The 17,255-nt window shown below is 42.1% G+C and overlaps 4 protein-coding genes across 4 annotated transcripts; 1 reads left to right on the top strand and 3 right to left on the bottom strand.

The window, feature by feature from the left end:
- Window positions 1-279: 279 nt before the first annotated feature.
- C922_01977 (hypothetical protein) lies at window positions 280-5,586 on the bottom strand (the record flags this gene model as incomplete). Its single annotated transcript, XM_008817576.1, has 3 exons — window positions 280-2,503; window positions 2,682-4,842; window positions 4,995-5,586. The coding sequence occupies 3 exons, from the start codon at window positions 5,584-5,586 to the stop codon at window positions 280-282; spliced, it is 4,977 nt and encodes a 1,658-aa protein (XP_008815798.1).
- A 1,366-nt stretch (window positions 5,587-6,952) lies between these two features.
- On the top strand, window positions 6,953-10,145 carry C922_01976 (hypothetical protein; the record flags this gene model as incomplete). Its single annotated transcript, XM_008817575.1, has 7 exons — window positions 6,953-7,598; window positions 7,765-7,914; window positions 8,046-8,165; window positions 8,349-9,118; window positions 9,305-9,572; window positions 9,724-9,783; window positions 9,931-10,145. The coding sequence occupies 7 exons, from the start codon at window positions 6,953-6,955 to the stop codon at window positions 10,143-10,145; spliced, it is 2,229 nt and encodes a 742-aa protein (XP_008815797.1).
- A 382-nt stretch (window positions 10,146-10,527) lies between these two features.
- Window positions 10,528-12,246, bottom strand: C922_01975 (hypothetical protein; the record flags this gene model as incomplete). Its single annotated transcript, XM_008817574.1, has 4 exons — window positions 10,528-11,487; window positions 11,744-11,805; window positions 11,936-11,997; window positions 12,191-12,246. The coding sequence occupies 4 exons, from the start codon at window positions 12,244-12,246 to the stop codon at window positions 10,528-10,530; spliced, it is 1,140 nt and encodes a 379-aa protein (XP_008815796.1).
- A 1,652-nt stretch (window positions 12,247-13,898) lies between these two features.
- C922_01974 (hypothetical protein) lies at window positions 13,899-15,385 on the bottom strand (the record flags this gene model as incomplete). Its single annotated transcript, XM_008817573.1, has 2 exons — window positions 13,899-14,833; window positions 15,271-15,385. The coding sequence occupies 2 exons, from the start codon at window positions 15,383-15,385 to the stop codon at window positions 13,899-13,901; spliced, it is 1,050 nt and encodes a 349-aa protein (XP_008815795.1).
- Between the last annotated feature and the right edge of the window lie 1,870 nt (window positions 15,386-17,255).

Below are 17,255 nucleotides of genomic sequence, written 5' to 3'. Positions count from 1 at the left end.
CTTACACCTTCAGGTCGTACTTATATCGCTTGGACATGTAACTCCGCTTGTAATCATTCAGGGTTTCAAATCTGCAAGAAAGAAAAAAATTTGAAGAAAGGGTGATTGTAGAAAGAATCACCTTCACTTTCTTCCCGGAAAAATCGGCAGTGGCTGTGGAAGTGGTTGTGGTGAATCCGTTGGCACAGTCACATGTTCGTCCAAATGCTACTGCGTAACAGATCACTGGTAAGATGGTAACCCCCTCTTTTCCGGGAGCAAACGCCGAAGGCTATCCACTTACACGGTCCTTTCCCGCGGCTCATACAAATTCTGGAAGGTTTTAAAAGAACTGGCGGGCAGGAGAAACAGGCCGAGGCGCAAAGTAACAAAATAAAGAACCAAGTCGAGGAGACAACAGGCGAAACAGAATACCCACTGCAATAGAGTCAACCCCGTCACGTGTAAGTTAAAGAAGAATGAGCCGAACTCAATGACAAAAATGTGTGCCGCCAGCAGAAAAAAAAAAATTATGAATGTCATGTAATTTTCCCAAACAAGGTTCAGTAACATCACATAAAAATTGTCATTGGGTAAGCCTGATTTAGAGATTATTTGACTAGCTATTTGGAGGAAGGAAAACTTCTTCTCCCCTTCGTGTGCTTCCTCCGTGTGTGGTATCTTTCGACTTGCATTCTTCCCCGCTTCACCATTTTCAAATTGGTTATTTGGTCCCTTTCCACAATTCTTCACATTTTTCGTGTTAACCAAACTAGTAGATCGTCTCTCCTCCTTCAGCTCCTCCATAAAGTGTCGAACTTCTGCGGAGAGGTCCTTCTTACCCTCCCGTTCGCTACCCACTAAAGGGATGATGTAGTTGCTAAATCGGTTAGCCTGTTCCCCCTTGTACATTTCCAAATATATGTGTATGTCCCGCAAAAAAGACTTCAAATAAATATGAATATAGGAGAAAAAGAAAAAGAGAAAAAAGATGTTAAACAGAATGGTGCCATGTCTACCCGGACTGATATAGGTGTCCCATTCAGCCATCGATCTGTAATCATTCTTAACATCAATGACGGCTTGTATTTTCAAATTTTCTAAATTCTTTTTAAAACGAATACAAGACCGTATGGTGTAAAAGTAGCTGGACTGCTGCCTATCCGTAAGATATGCGAACTCGGAAAATTCAAACAAGTTCCTCAATTCTGGGGTCACAAAATCCCATTTAGACTCAGGAATGAATACATGTCCAAGGAAAAATACCAAAAAGAGAATGATCGTTTTGGATAGAATAGAGCAAATCATACTGTTTATGTCATTTTCCTTAAAAAAGTCGTAGGTTTGTTTTTTCTTCTTCCCGACGGTACTTATGGGACTTTTTCGATAACAAGATAAGTAGTGAAAAATGACGTTCTTCACAAAATATATGTACAGTATTTGTATCGTATTTAAAAATTCTAACCCATTTACCAAGGTGCAAACGGTTGAGAAAATGATAAGGCAGACATACAAGGTGATATTATACTCTATGAATAGCTGTATATTGGTGAGAATACAGTTTGAGAAGTTTTTCAATTTTACAAAATCGTAGAGACTTCTATCCAAAATAACAATGTCGCTTTTTTCTTTACTTTCTCCTCTACCCCTGTTGTCGCATATTCGTAGGCTGTACGTCCCCTCTTCGCAGTCTACACTGCTTTCATTGGTCGCGAGTGCATTCTTCCCGTAATAATTCGAGATGGTCAACAGACGTGATAACTCCGTATTCTCGCAGTTGTAAAAAATGTTGTTACTTAGGAGGAAGTCGTGCTTCTTCTTTCGCGCTTCATTTTGGCTAGTCATATTTATCATCACATTATCATCACACTCTTTCAAATTTAAAATTTCACTTCTGCACTTGTTTGGCGCCAAAGATTTGTTATTTCCCTTTTTCAGGGTGTAATTACCCAGGTTTGTTCCCTCCGCAGGGGTTGTCTCATTGTATGCATTTCGGTCCCACTTCTTCTGTTCCATGCCCTGGGGATTCAATTTTGCGCTTTTCTTGTCCCCCCCCTGGGGATGGCTAACAAACCTGTCCCCATCATTTTGGTAGTGCAAATCTAGCGCTTCCTCTTCGCCCACCAGCTTTGCATTGTACAGCTTTAAATTTTCAAAAAAATGGGGGAAGTCGCAAAACAGCTTCTTCACCTTGGACATGCTGTCCTTGGTGAAGACCTTCACGCTCATGCCGTTGGCTTCCAACATTTTGTAATCGAAATAGAAATGTTTCGTCAGCATTTTTTCGAAAACCAAGATGGACACACACGTGTAGTCATTCTGTTCTACATACTTGAGGTAAGTTTCCTCGATGTTCTTATTCATCTCTTTGTTATCAAACGTGTAGTCGTTGTCGTCTTCGTACTGGAAGAGCTCCTCCTTCTCCTTCTCGCCCAGCGCTATTTCTTTGTATGCGAAGCATATCACTTCTTCCTTCTTCTGCTGCTGCACCTTTTGGACTTTTTCCTTAAGCTGAGCGATGTCGCTGGGGGGAGGGAAGTGTATAGAAGTGAGGAAGTGTAGAAGGGAAGAGGTGTTGAAGTTTACACGTATTGAAGTGTAGACCTGTTGAAATGTACACGTGGAGAGGTGCTGTGTATCATGACGTGCCACTTCGCCCCTTCACCGCACACCCTCATGCTGCCGCTCCCGTGCGAGCTAACCTGCGCAGCGCGTCGCCGTCCAGGTACTGGCTGCACTTGGGGAGGACCAGGCTGGCGCGGCCCCTGAAGAATATGCGCAGCACGCTGGGGGGCCCCCCGCCTTGCGCACCGAGTCCCTTCTGGCCCAGAGCCTCTTCCTTCGACAAGACAAACGCGATGACAAAATCCTTCCCAGCAGATATAACACGAAATAAGCGCTTCTTGGGGATGAAATAATCTTCCAGCTTTATTTCGAATCCCTTCAAGAATTTTAAGAGGGACAAATCTATGTACAGAAAGTTTTCATTGTAATGGTACAAGTTGCTGGTGGTGAGGATGCCCTGAACGAGAATCTTAAAAAAGAGGCTCCTCCATATTGCTTCTTTCTTGCCCTTGTCCTTAGCCAAGTTAACGAATTTTTGCTCTACTCCCAGATCTCCTTCTCCATCCCAGACGGTGGAAAAGCATATATCCGAATTGCAAAAAAAGTACACACACCTGTACTTTGTGTACCTCTCCAAGTCTACATAAATCATGTTAGTGAAAAGAATTTTCTCGAAAGTATTTTTTTTCTTTAGGATAAAATTTTCCCGCATTATTTGCCTCGAATTTATCGCTATGCAGTTTTGCAGCAACAGAGGCATCTGGTCAATGGACAACAAAAGGTACTTTAGGATCTCCAAAATGATACAGTTAAGCAGAAACATCAGCAAATTGTAAGCAAATGTCTGCATATTATTCTCCACCAAGTTAATTAAGAAGTGAATAAATATGAAGAGAATGCATAAGATGCAATAAAAAATTATTATAATGACGACATTTTTTGAAAAGCTATTTATGATGTCTTCCAGTTCGGTACTCTCCTCCATGTCTTTGATTGTATTTTGGAACATCTGCTTATTTTTACTAACGCAGGTGGTTAGCATGATTCCTGTTCCGTCTCGTACTGTCGATTCGGACAGGACAAGAGGAGAGTATTCAAATAGTTTTTCAAAATTTGTAACTAATCTGTCATTTATGCTACGTCTAATTTCTCCCGCTTTTTCATTTCCACATTCACTTAATTTTTCCATTTTGTTCTGCGAAGCATCTGGAGTCTCATCAGTACTATGTTCCCCCTTTGTCATTGGTACATTTGGGCTTCTCTCCTCTCTACTAAACCTTTTTAATGTCATCTTGACCTTCAAATTGAGTATTTCGAAATAATTCAGTTTCTTTTTCCTTAACTCGTTAACGCTGATCTTCCTCTTTTTAGATTTCTCATAGTAGTACATATATTCATCAAGGCTAATTTTCTTCTTCCATGTTTTTTCTGATTTTAAAATGCCTGACTCATCTACAACCATGTTGTTACTTTTGAGGAGGATCCCATCTGCTGGAATCACGTCCCCTTTGAAGAGGTATACAATGTCACCTACTAAAATGTTCTTACTGTTAATTTTGTATATATTGTTTTCAAATATTATGTAGTTTATTAAGTTTCTTTTTTTCTCCTTTGCCATTTCGATGGAGTTCCTTCTACCCTCTTCACTTTTGTCTACCTTCTGAAGAATGTCTCCACTGGGGTTGTTTTCCCCATCTGATTCGTTACATAGGAGAACCTTCTTCTTGGCAGTTCCTTTGGAATTTCTTTGCTCATCCTGCATCTCTACATTTCCATCCTGTTGCTCTTCACTGGATAGCAACTTCGACCCCGTCTTACTTCTCCTGTCTGGTAATACCCCCTCCCCGCTGACTCTGGGTGTGTTCGCACTTTTGCCCCCAAAACTTTGCCGATTTGGTGCTACCTCACCCCCTTGCTTCGCATCTCCTTCAGAATTATCAGGAGAATGCACCAGGGGGATAATTTCCTTAAAATTTTCCTGCACATAACTGGAGTGCTTGTCCCCCTTGAACACCTCGTAGTCAAACAGCTCCGCATTTATTCTGTTCAGAAAACTCTTTAGGAAGAAATACTTGGAATACTTTTTCATTTCGATCGTCTTTCTGCTTTCAAACTTACCAAACTTCGCTTCGCTCTTCGCTTCATTTTTTATAAAATTCCGACATATGTAATTCTCTTTAAAGTTGTTCATCTTGGACATAATCGAGTTTATTCTATTTTCCTTCGCGTAGTGCACGGCGGTCAAGGCCACGCAGCCGATGGTCACGATGAGGGAGAAGAACAGCGACTCGAGGAATTCTGCAAGGGGGGGGGGCGAAGAAGTTGACGAAGAAGTGGATGAAGAAGTCAGTCATGGAGTAAGACCACATAACACAGCCGCACACAAAATCCCAATAGCAATGCCGCGTCGCAATTCCGCACAGCGGTGGCCCCACCACGCGGGGGCTCACCTATCAGGTTTTCCCCGTCACACACGTACGTAACAAACGTGTAGAAGTAAACACAAGACAAAAAGACACTCAACGGGTAGTTCGCCAAGTATATCTTCACAACAGAAAAGTAGGTGAGCGACGGAAGGGATTGAATGATGTTTGAGCAGTAACTGTAAATCCGATAACTATTTATGACGTTAATTTTTTTGTTAAAGACGAAATAGTCTGGCAGCTCCTTTACATTGCCGATTCCTTCACTAACATGTTTTCCCTGCTCCTCACCAACCGTGTCTACGCTCTGCCCCGTCCCTCCCACATCGGAAGAACATCCCCCATGAGTCACATTTTTCTCTTTCCTTCCATAAACATACTTCAGCATTTTTCGAAAAAACTCTAACTTGCATTGTTGCAAAAATGTGTCATCACAGTGTTCGTCCAAATAAAAGTTTAATCCGTTTTCTTTGCTAATAACTTCCTCCATTAAATTCTTGGAGCTCCTAACCACCTTTAGCTCCTCGCTGTAGTCTTCATTTTTTATATACTTGTCAAAAATGCCCTTAAAGAATTTAGCTTCATATGGAAACAAGCTTTTCGTGATTTCGTTGTTCATTTTCTGTTGGGGAGTAAGCACTGTGAACAGATTGCTCTAGAAAAAGAAAGGCGAAGTAAAGAAAGGGGAGAAGTAAACAGAGGGGAGAAATAAACAAAGGGAGGAAGTAAACAAAGGCGCAGAAGAACATCCACTAGACTGTTAACCTCCTTGGACTTATGTCCTTTTTTTTTGTTTTTTCTCTTTTTTTTACGCCCTTTCCCCACTCGCCAGATGTGCCGAGGTCGTCTCGCTATTTTTCAGCGCGTCTACTGGGTGAAAAAGCTAAATTAACATTTCCCTCTCAATTTTGTTCGTTATTTCGTTTGGTGTTCTTCTACTTCGCTCCCCTGCTGTAACTGTCTCTCTCTTGATTGCGCCTTTTTTTTTCACATAATAGGTCCTTTGGCTCCTTTTTTTTGCACTCCCTTCAGAGATTCTTCCTTTTTTTTCTTTTTTATTTTTTTTTTTTTCCCTGGTGTGCAAACCCCTTCTAGCCATCCCATCTTCTACACCTCGGGTGCACAAAAGGTGGACAGCGCGGGGGATGGGATTCACACGTGACTCGTCGTATCAGATGTGACAAAACGAAACGGAGAAAATAAAAAATCGCATGGATCACTTCCCCACGGCATGTGCAGCATTTCGATGTGCAGAAGATTCACCACATTGCGCACTCCCCCCAGAAGCATTCACTTTTTAACGCCAGCAGTCCACCCCCTTAGTCTCCAAAGAAGCACCTACACTATTTTGCTTCTATGCTCACCCGGGAGGATACACCCAAAAGTGCACATTTTGTAAAAGATAATTTTGTGAGACATTACACATATCGACATAGGCGCAATGAGAAGTTAGGACCATTTTTATCTTTTTTTTTTTCCTTTTTTTTTTATTTATTTATTTTTTTTTTTCCTGCCTTTGTGAGCGCGGTAAGGTTCCTCCTCAGCGGGGACAACACGTATTGGAAAATAGAGGCACTGTAGTAACCATACGGATACTCGAGTGCATATTTTGTCTACTCCGCAAGTGACATTAAAATTTAAGAGGAGCACTTGGACAGGTGAATGTTCTGAGGCACCCCCAGGTGCTTACGTCAAAGTGTAAATATATCTACACGGGGTAATGTGAACCTGTTTACTCCGACATAAATAGGATCTTTTTTTTTTTTTTTTCCTTTTCGGTTGAAACAGGCACGGGAAACACTCCCACCGAGATAAGGCCTGAGCGGTTGTGGATCTCCGAAATTACCCCGCGCAAGGGTTCTCCCTCCTCCGCTTCAAGTGCCCCCCTTCACTCACCTGCATAGTGAAGCGGTTGCAAAGTGAGGCGGTTACAAGGTGACGCAGCTGCCGACTTACCCATTTCCAAACCAAAGAAGCCCTCCGCGATGGAGAGGAAACTCGTCGCGGAATCCTACATCGGGTTCAACGGAGCCATATCCAACAACCTGATCCTCATAAGACATGAAAAAAAACTAGACAAAAAAATATACCAACAAAAGTTAAAACTAATAGAGGAGGAAGAAATTGGGGAAAATGAAAAAAAAAAAAAACTGAAAAGCGTTTACAATTTGAAAAGCATAGACATCAATCACAATTACTATGAGTTAAAGAAGGAGGAACTCCGTTACCACTTCTACATGATCTATGCCATAGGAACGAACATCATAAAAGAGGACGTGGTGAATAATCATAGAATCATTTTTAAAAGCAACAAAAATAAGATCACCAAGTTATATGTCGATAGGGGTCAAAAGTATATCTGCTGCTGTAAAGAAAGTAAATTAGTGTCTAACATATATATTTACAATTTTGAGAATGAGGGAGATCCGATTATTTTGTCTCTTCACAAGTTTAGGACTCTGGATGTTTCCATCAGCAGAGATGGGAAGTATTTACTTTCGTCCGGTGGGGAGGATGACAAGACGTTGATTTTGACTCAAATTGAGAACCAGAAATTTATTTACAAATCCTCTTCGGATTATCCCTACTCGAATGTTTCCTTTTTCCACAACTCAAACAATTTTATAATAGGTTAGTTCCTTCCTTCCTGTGCTGTAAAGGGGGGAAGGACGCGTCAGCGATTAGGCCCCCCAATGTTGGCAACCAGGGGGGGAAAGCCTTCTTCCATTAAGGAACCCCAACTGAGACCAAATTCCCATCCTATCATTTTTGCTCTATTTTTCCCCTTTTTACCAAGCCAAACTTAACAGCATCAAGATCTGCTACTACGACTTCACGAAAAAGCTGATGAGCGAGGAGGAGGTGAACACCTCCATTTACAAGAGACAGTTTGTGTGTCTCGAGCTGAAGAAAAACGATGAGTACGCCTACCTCGGGACAACCACAGGTGGGTCGCAGCGACGCAAGTGTGCGAGCGATGTGTACGATTGATGTGTACGGTGGATGTGTACCTGCTAGTGAGTAGCCGCTTAGCCAAATGGAGAGCTTGATGGTGACTTGCGTCCCACCCCTTCACAGGCGACATCCTCGTGGTGAACATAAAGTCGAAGGTGCTCGAGAAGATCCTCCCAGAGAACTACCTCTTCAGCAACGGGATAAACGTGGTGAAGATTCTGAGCGATAATACCATTTTGACAGGTGAGGCAGGGAGCGCCCTGATGGGGGTAACATCGTTGCCAAGCGTAGCAAACGGCTGGAAAAGGAGCACCAACACGTAATGACGATATGACAAAGTGACCACTACAAAATTTTCCTCACCTATTCGCGCAGCAAAAAACTACTCAATCCACTTTAACAATTCTGCCCCCCCCCTCCGTGCAGGAAGCGGAGACGGCTATGTCAGCCTAATAGACGTGGCTGAAAAAAAAATCGTGAGAAAAACGAAGCTGTACGGATCGATTAACTCCATAGAAATGAGAAACGACTCCACGCTATATATCAGCGTCCACGAAAATGTCATATACGTGATGGACGTCACCAATAACACACACAATGTCCTAATGTTACTCCAGAACAATTACATTCGAGATTTATGTTTCCCCTTCAATTACAACTACATTATGTATACCTGTAGCCACAACAACATAATGGCTTGGAATTTTTACGAGAAAAAAGTTATTTTTTTAAAAAATATAGAAAAGGGAAAATTCATTTACTACGATAGGAAAATGTTAAACATACCAGCAGAGAAAAAAGGGAAGCTATGCAAAATAAACAAATTGCATGAAGCACAAGTTGCACACACTTTGGAAAAAAAAAACAACAATGAGGACACATACGACAAGATAAATAAAAACTTGACATGCCACAGCATACAAATTACGAAGGATGGCAAGTACGTTGCTCTCTCTGTACACAACAATATTTACTTATTAACATCAAAATATATGAAGATTGTTACCGTCATTTTAAACTCCCATTATGACTACTGTAATGTTTTGCTGTTTCACAATCAGTATGATTTAATCACTGCTGGGAATCATGGCGACATTAAGTTTTGGAAATTTCAGGATTGCAAATATGTCAATGTTAACACTTTGAATTACCACTCCATGCCCATCAACCGGATCATCCTCTACGGGGACAAATACGTAACTGCGCAGCAGCGTCGTCATGGAGCCATGCATCGAAGAAGTGCCCATGCGTCTGGCTGCCTGACTGAATGGCGAGCGTTGCTGCACCGTGATAAAGCTTTCCTTTTTTTTTCCATCTCCCCACTGCTCAGATTAAGCCACATGTTCCGCATCCCTTCCTCCCCCCCTTTTTTCGACCCCCAGATCTGCAGCTGCAGCGAAGATGGACTCATAACCCTTTACAACATCGACGAAAACACACTTGTGAAGAAAATAATAGACAGGATCAACGCCAGATATAGGCAAATTTGCCTGAACAAAAAATACGACATCCTGCTCTGCTGCGGAAATAACAACATTTTTATGTACTACGATTTGATAAAGAACGAGATCAGCAAGCATTTTTACTATTCCCCCTTCCACAATGTCCTCACGGTTGACATGGACGACACGGGGACGTACTTCATAACGGGTACGTCCGCGGCTGCACGAGTGGGAACAGAGATAGGATCGCCTATATAGACATATATCATCCTCCCCCTTTCTCTGCGCTGGCATCTCCGCCTGCGGAACAAACTCCTATCCATCTGTTCACCCATCTGCGCACCCCTCCACACACACAGGCTCCGACGACTGCAAGCTCCGGCTGTACGAATTCAAGACGTGCACGTGTCTCTATATCGGTATGATCCCCTCGGCAATTTTCACGATTGCGAAGTCGCATCACCGATTAGCCGAATGACCGATTAGCCGAATGACCGATTAGCCGCATCACCGAGTATCTACATCACCCAGTAGCTACATCAGCGCCTAACCGCCCCCCCCCGCAGGAGATGCACACAACGACGTCATAAACAAATGCATGTTCACGGTCGATAATCACTTCATCATATCGGTTTCGAAGGACGAAAGTAAGGCACAGCAAATTAGGCAGGCGCCCGCGCAGTGGAACGGAGAGAGCAAAGGGCACAAAAGAAAAAAGACATCGCAAATGGGAGCACGAAACGGAGAGGCCCACCCTTATCAGACGCGCCTCGAAGCTTAGCGCCCACGGCAAAAGAGGAAAAAAGTAACAAAACGGATGCGGCGACGAATTTCCCGAAACTGTGCAGGCATAATTTACTGGAACGTTCCAGCGGAAATGAAGAAGCAGGGATTGACAAAGGACCTCCAGGAGTAGTCGTCCCTTTCGCGCGCACACAAACAGGTGTCCCATGGGCGCTGCTCAAAAAACGCGGCACCTTTTTATTTGCCACTGGGTATTTTTTTTTTAATCATCTTTTTTTTTTTTTGCACGTCTGTACCCGGCTAGAAATGCGTCACACAAAAATGCCAACATTTTATGCACACTCATACCCCTATCCACACGAAAACAAATAAAAAAAAAAAAAAAAACGCGACAACGTCGTTGGAACAAAAGGAAATGCCTAATTCATGTGCGTGAAGAGTATCTCGTCAAATTTGGAGGTGAACCAGATTTCTGGCCCACAAATGTCAAACTGTATTTGACAGAAAAGGAAAAAAGAATTAATTTTCCTATTTTTAAAATCGTACTTATCAAAGAAAATCATATTATTTTTTTTAATTATCGCTTTGATTTCCTCATTGTACATGTCGACAGGCCTCGATTTGATGCTCCGAAGTACAGTCAAAAAAAAGTACTTAAATCCTTGGCTCACATTATTCATGTCCTGCATGTTGTCCTTAGCTATCACATCATTGCTGATGCTACCTGGTGCCCCCTCGTAGTTCTCCTCCTGTCGATCTCTCCTCATGTCTTCACAGTTTTCCTGAGTCGTCGAAATGGTGCTATCTTTCAGTTCACTCATAAGGGAATTATTTAAGTGCAAATCACGATTTTGCAGAAGAACATTTGGATTTTTTAGCAGAATTTTTAATTTTATAAGTGGAGATTCACCCTTAACTCTCACTAAAATTTTTTCATCGGTTATAAACAAAAAACTGTAATCCCTGTAGAGAGTCCTCAGGACAACATAGTTGGGCCTGTTGGAAGTGTCTTGATACTTTTTCTCAAACAATCTCAATTCGGGGGTGCAGCTACTGCCAATATTAATTTGGGTGATCTCATCATACCCTAGTATTTTCCTTGACCAATTCGCCATGATGCATATATGTCCACGATTAAATTTTAATATTTTTTTTTTTATTTTTCCCTTCCTCGTAACTTTGATTGTTAAAACTCCCTTTAGTATTTCCTTGATGGCTATCAAATAATTTCGAAATAGTGTGAACTGCTCCGTCGTGTACAAGAGTGCCATTCGGACTCTGATCGCCTCATCCACATTTAAATAAATTCTCATTGCCTTCGCCACGAATTCGACGTCTTCGTCTCGCTCGTTGACGTTCATCCGGTAGTCGTACTTCTTCTGCAGTGCGCGTGGGGGGATAAGTGCATCAGTCGATTCGCCTATATATATGCACATATATACATCGGACATATACAAAAGCACATATATATAGGCACTCGTGTGTGCGCGCACGTTTCCGCTTCACGGGGCAACCCCATTGCTGCAAGGGGTTCAAAGGAGGAGACATCGAAAGGGGTGGCTCCACGGGAATGCAGCTCTACATCCACACATGTACATTCTTCTAATCGCGTGGGGTTCTCCTCTTATCTTTTACCTTATTATTCGTATCCTTGTTCATAAAGAAGGGGAGGTTCTTCGTCAAACTTTTGTCGACGTCTACAGGGGGGAAGGAATGAGCAGTGTGGCGAACAGTGTGGCGAGCAGTGTGGTGAGCACTCCACGTATAGACATTCCCCAATGAGGGTTACTCCCCATGTCAGCCGTAACTGAGCATCTTCCGACGTACCATTTTTCTCCTTTAATATATTTCCATTCGACTTAAAATTTTGATCAATTTTTCCATAGGCCCTAAACAGACGGAGGGGGGTTGGGAGGAAAAATAAACAAACAGCTATGCGTTGTACTCCCGGTAACGATAGCCACTTTGGTTTGAAGCCAAGTGGGGGCATGTTACGTGGAGGGAAATCTGTGACACATCGCGCAAGGAAGCAAGAACATGGATTCCTACACTTGTGCATAACCTTTCCTCCTGTCCACTTACTCATACACGACTTCATCGCAGTTCTTCCTTTTGTACATCTTTTCCTTAAAACTCATTTTGTTCTTTTGGATTTGGACAATTGGGATGCGGTTGAGGGGGAAAAACAAGTTGGTGTAACAGCCGAAAGAGACGGTCAAATAGTAGCTCTTCTGGAAGATGAATAAGAAAGAAACGAATTTCCGCTTTGTACTTATCCTTGTGCGTGCAGCTATGAATATATGCGCGCAAGTGTGCAAGTCCAGATGAGGACAGATGCCCCGCATGTAACTACATATTCGTAATTATACTCCCAACGAATAAGCGCTAACGCCTTTATTTCTACAGATGTTCGTTATAACTGCTGAAAAATCCACATGGAGATGCTTCTTTCACCAACCACCTTCCCTTTTTTGTTTTTTTTTTTTTTTTTTTTTTTTTTTTTTTTTATTTCTTTTAAATGTTACAAATGCGGAAATGTTGCTGGCAGGAGGGAACCAGTTTAAGAAGGTTCTCCGTCCGTGGTTGTACTTTTGTTTAAGTCTAACAGAGAGGCCATCATGTACTTTTCGCGTCTATTCTTTTGCGCATTCCGTGTCTTCTTCGTCTTTTTTTTTTTTCCGCTCTACGCCTCAAATTTCGTGCCCAGTCTTTGACTCGCTCAACATATCTGGCCAAGCATGCGCAGCCAAAAAAAGTAAATTTTTTGACACTATACAAAATTATGGAAGCAAAATATAAAATTGAGGAAAACTCAAAAAGGTAAATCGCAAAAAATGCCCCTCGGCGCGAAGCCCCCAAACGGGGAAACGCGTTCTTGTTGCGTCTCCGCGCAAGTATGCACAGAGGGAGTAGCGAAATGGGTGGCAAGTGAACGTACACAAAAGGGCCAGCATATATGCATGCCAGAAGATACGCACGGCAACCCATGCTCACACCAACAGATACACATGCGTATACGCGCGTGCATAAACGTGTATGAAACAACTCGGTTGCTGTTTGAGGGCACGGAAAAGTAACGCATGCAAACACGCACGATCTCGAATATGCGGCGCAGCTCAAAGGGCGGAAGCGCAAGAGAGGCGGGCATCTGAACGTGTTTCCCTCCCTTGCGCTGCCGCAGTTTTATGTGCTCACATTTTTGCGAAACAAATTAACTTTATTAAAGGACGAATAAAAGGGGGAAACACCACAGACGAAGAAGCGTATGAGATTACCCTGCTATGCATGTGCCAAATTATCCATTTTATGCTTGCATGTGTGGCGGGCCTTGACCAAGGCGTTGACCAGAGGGTGGACCAAAAGGTCTTCCCATTCTTCGCCTTTCAAAATGGGGACGATTCGTTTTTATCCCATGTAGCACCTATCCCTACCATGCTAATTGACGAAGGCGTCTTTTTTATGTTTTATTAAAAATTTGTACAGTCAAAAAAAAAAAAAAAATATGTTAATTCAGTTTAATTTAAAATGGGAGACGCGCATGAAACGCTAATGGTTTCTGCTTCCCCGTTCCGCGGGTTGAAAAATGTGTTCGCCAGAGATTTTGAGTTGTATGCGTGTATAGACGGGCACGAGCATGTGTCCCCCGCGCCCGAACGCACGTCGGAAAGGTCAGACACCCACATGGCTGGAATGTGATATGACAGGGGGAGGATTCGCAGCTAATGAGCACAACTGCTTCGCAGTTTACCGCTTGACAGTTTACCCCATCGCAGGTGACCTCCCCTCGGGACTAGGAAAAATGCTTGGGGGAGGATTGGAAGGCGTTTTTCAAAACGAAGGCCTCGGACAGAATGGACTCGATGTCCTGAATCTTCCAATTCTGGGTGGGAAAGCGCTGCATGAAAAGGAGCATCTGCTGAAAGTCCATCTCTTTTAAGTACTTAGACCAGTGAACTAAAAAAACGGCGCAAATGTACGGATGGAAGTCAGTGAAAATGTCACATATGTCACTTATGTACGTGTCCAACAATCTCACAGATATATTTATGGGAAATTCTCTTAACAAAAGACAGTTCACCCATCGGAAGGAGAACTGAATGAAGTCGATATTATTTTCGTAAATATGATTGAACAAAGAATTATCAATTCGTTTTACTATTTCTTTAACTTTTATGATTGCTCTTTGAATGCCTGGCTGTCCAAAAGTATAATTATCTTGAATCTGTTCCAGCAGTTTGGAAAGACAAAAATATAAATCCGATTCAACGTTCCTCAACGCATCATCAGTGATCCTGTCTATATCATCAGAATTTATTTCCTTCTTTAAAACTATCGGTCTTAGAAAAACGATTAAAAATGGGGTCACCAGATCGTTAATTCCTTGTACGTATCCGGAAGCTGGATGTCGAACCGAGTATATAAACAGCACATGTTCGCTCAGCTGCTGAATTTTTTTATGATTAAAAATGTTGTAACAGGATTTTGTCCGTGGTATGTCCACCTTAATTTGACGTAAAATCTTCATTTCTTCTTCTGACAATTTACTCTTATTGTAGTAATATTCTTTCTTCAAATTTTCGTATTCATCTCTTTTTTTTTTTAATACTTTATCTGTATCTTCTCGATTTAGGGGAAGGTATCCAAGGGCTAGCTTCCAGCAGTTCTCCCTCACGTCGAAGCCCATCTCATCGGATATTCCCCCCCATAGGATGTTCTTCAGTTCATCTGTACAGAAGGGGGACAAAATAAGGGGGAAAAAGAGGGCATGTTGGCGGAGGGGACTCCCGTATGCCCAGTCAATGTCTGAAGCTCCCTTTGTGATGGCTCCAGATACATCTCAAAAAAGCTGGCCCATTTGAGGAGAGAACACATCGGCGCACACGGCTGGGAATGCACGTAGGGGACAATCTCCCCCCCCCCTTCTTCCCTCGAATAGCACTCTCCTCTGCAGACAGGAACGAAAGCAGAGGAAGAACTGCACAGAAGCTACAGATTCATTCCATGTAGATGAAACGCACAGGTATCTACTCAGGTGCACTTTTTCTGAGGGATGCCACATAATTGGCTATGCGGAAGTAATGAGCACAGACGTGAGGACATCGCCCCACCCTCAATGTCACCGCTCAAATATGCACATCTAGCCGTGTTGCTCTTTCACGTACTTATGTCGATAATAGGATTGTTCAAGATAAAACACAATTTCTTCATCCTCTGCGAAATGATTTTTTTTTCCGTTTGATCTTTTTTCTTTTCATCCTTTTCTTCCTCTAATTTCATTTTGTATTCTTTTTTTTTTTTTATACTATTATTTAACTAACAATAATGGGGGAGAGGTCATATGACACCAAAAAAAATGAAGATTTCCTTTTTCACAGGGATGCGAAAAAACCCTAATCTGAATTCGCATTTTACTTAAATGTGTTTTGCCAGGGGAAGGTAGGGTGGGGTGGGGAGATGTTTCCTTCATCTGATAAGAGAAGTTTTTCTTTTACCTTTTTATTGTATTGTATTTTTTATTTTTTTTTTTTTTTTTGCCATTCGTTATATGACGTACATTTTTGTAACGCTAAAATTTGGATCCGTTTAGGCGATGCGGCATAGGTACGTATATTTATCAGCATGCTCTGAGCGGGAGCATGTATAAGATGATAAGTCCCTTGGGGATGCCCCCATTGTGTGATGCCCACGATGCGTTTCAAAGTGGATACTAATGACGGGCGAAAAAGCATACATTACCCTACTGTTACTTCTCTCCTTGCGCTTATCTATGGTGTGTTAACTTTTTAAGTAACGTTAGATTGAGGAGACTTATCTGGTGTCGACCCGAGCGTTTATAAAGAACGAAGATATCATCGCGTTCGTACACATTTTTGTTGAGTAGCCTGATTGGTAAACAAGTCGAATTCACAACAAGGGGTGGAAAAAAAAAATAAAGAAAGCAATAGAAACAGAAAAGGACGCCAACGCAAATACGAACACTACAACCAACGGGCGAAACAAACTCCAGCGTGCACAAAATAATGACAAACGAAAAGACTAATCCGTTTCAGAGAGCAAAATTAAAAAGGAACTCGTTGCTGGTACGTAGGCGAGTAGCACATTGGGGATTATCCCCCCCTTTCCGTTAAGAGCGTTGTAGCACTTTTCAGTTGGCCATACGAACCCTCCAAAGGCTTTACAAAGTGATAAATTAACTCGGGAGAAACAAAAATGACGCGGTGATCCGCTATGCTGGAAGCTGCTCGTTTTCAAAAGCTGCACATTCCCTTTTTTCTCATGTCGTCGGGAGGCGATCCAGTAAACATAACACTTAATCATTCGTGACGCATCCAAACACACTGAACTTTTAAGGTCTTTTCGGGAAAACGTAAATTTGTTACCATTTGAAAAAGAACATTTTCTGTGGATTCCTGACATTTTTACAAAAGCAGTCAAATAATAGTTCAACCATTTGACCGTGCCCAAATAAAGCGAGGCATCTGAAAATATTTCAACGTTGCGGTAAAAATTGGGAAAAAAAAAAAACCAACATGTATGCAGAGAAGCGAAAAAAAAAAAAAAAAAATGCACACATTCGCTAAGGGCATAGTATTGTAGGGGAAAAAATGCCTCATTCTCTAATGGCTTCTCTGCAAAATCGAGCAGAAAGGCAAAAATATCGTGCACAACTTTTCTTCCGAGTAGCTCTTATAAAAATATTCCTTCCCGTTGCCCTTTTCCTCTCATTTCATTAGTTAAAAACATTCCCGTTTGAGATGTTTGCGAAAAGCGCTAAGTGTGTTTCATGACATCTGCGCCGCGCGGAGGGGTCACATGCATGTAAATGGACTTATTCGTGTAAATACAAAGGGGAAAAAAAAAAAAAAAAAAATACAAATGTATACAAACATGTAACATAAACGTGTGACCATAAGAACGATGCGCCACACCCACACACAATGGCGTTATCCGCTGATTACTCCATGTGTCTCTCCCCCCTGCAAGTGTTTCAAAATATTAACTTTTAAACTAGTTATACATCCGGACGAGTAGGTTGATGCTTTGCCAAATTCGCATAACGAGATCGCGTTCCTTCAATTCTCACCCAGACTTTGCAGCCCCTTGTTACATCTTATCAATTTAATGCACAGTCAGCCTTGTGCAAAAA

Source organism: Plasmodium inui (genome assembly GCF_000524495.1).
Source record: "Plasmodium inui San Antonio 1 unplaced genomic scaffold supercont1.6, whole genome shotgun sequence".
NCBI classification, from domain to species: domain Eukaryota; phylum Apicomplexa; class Aconoidasida; order Haemosporida; family Plasmodiidae; genus Plasmodium; species Plasmodium inui.
Note: the sequence above shows the minus strand (reverse complement) of the source record. Positions and strands in the feature narration are given on the sequence as shown.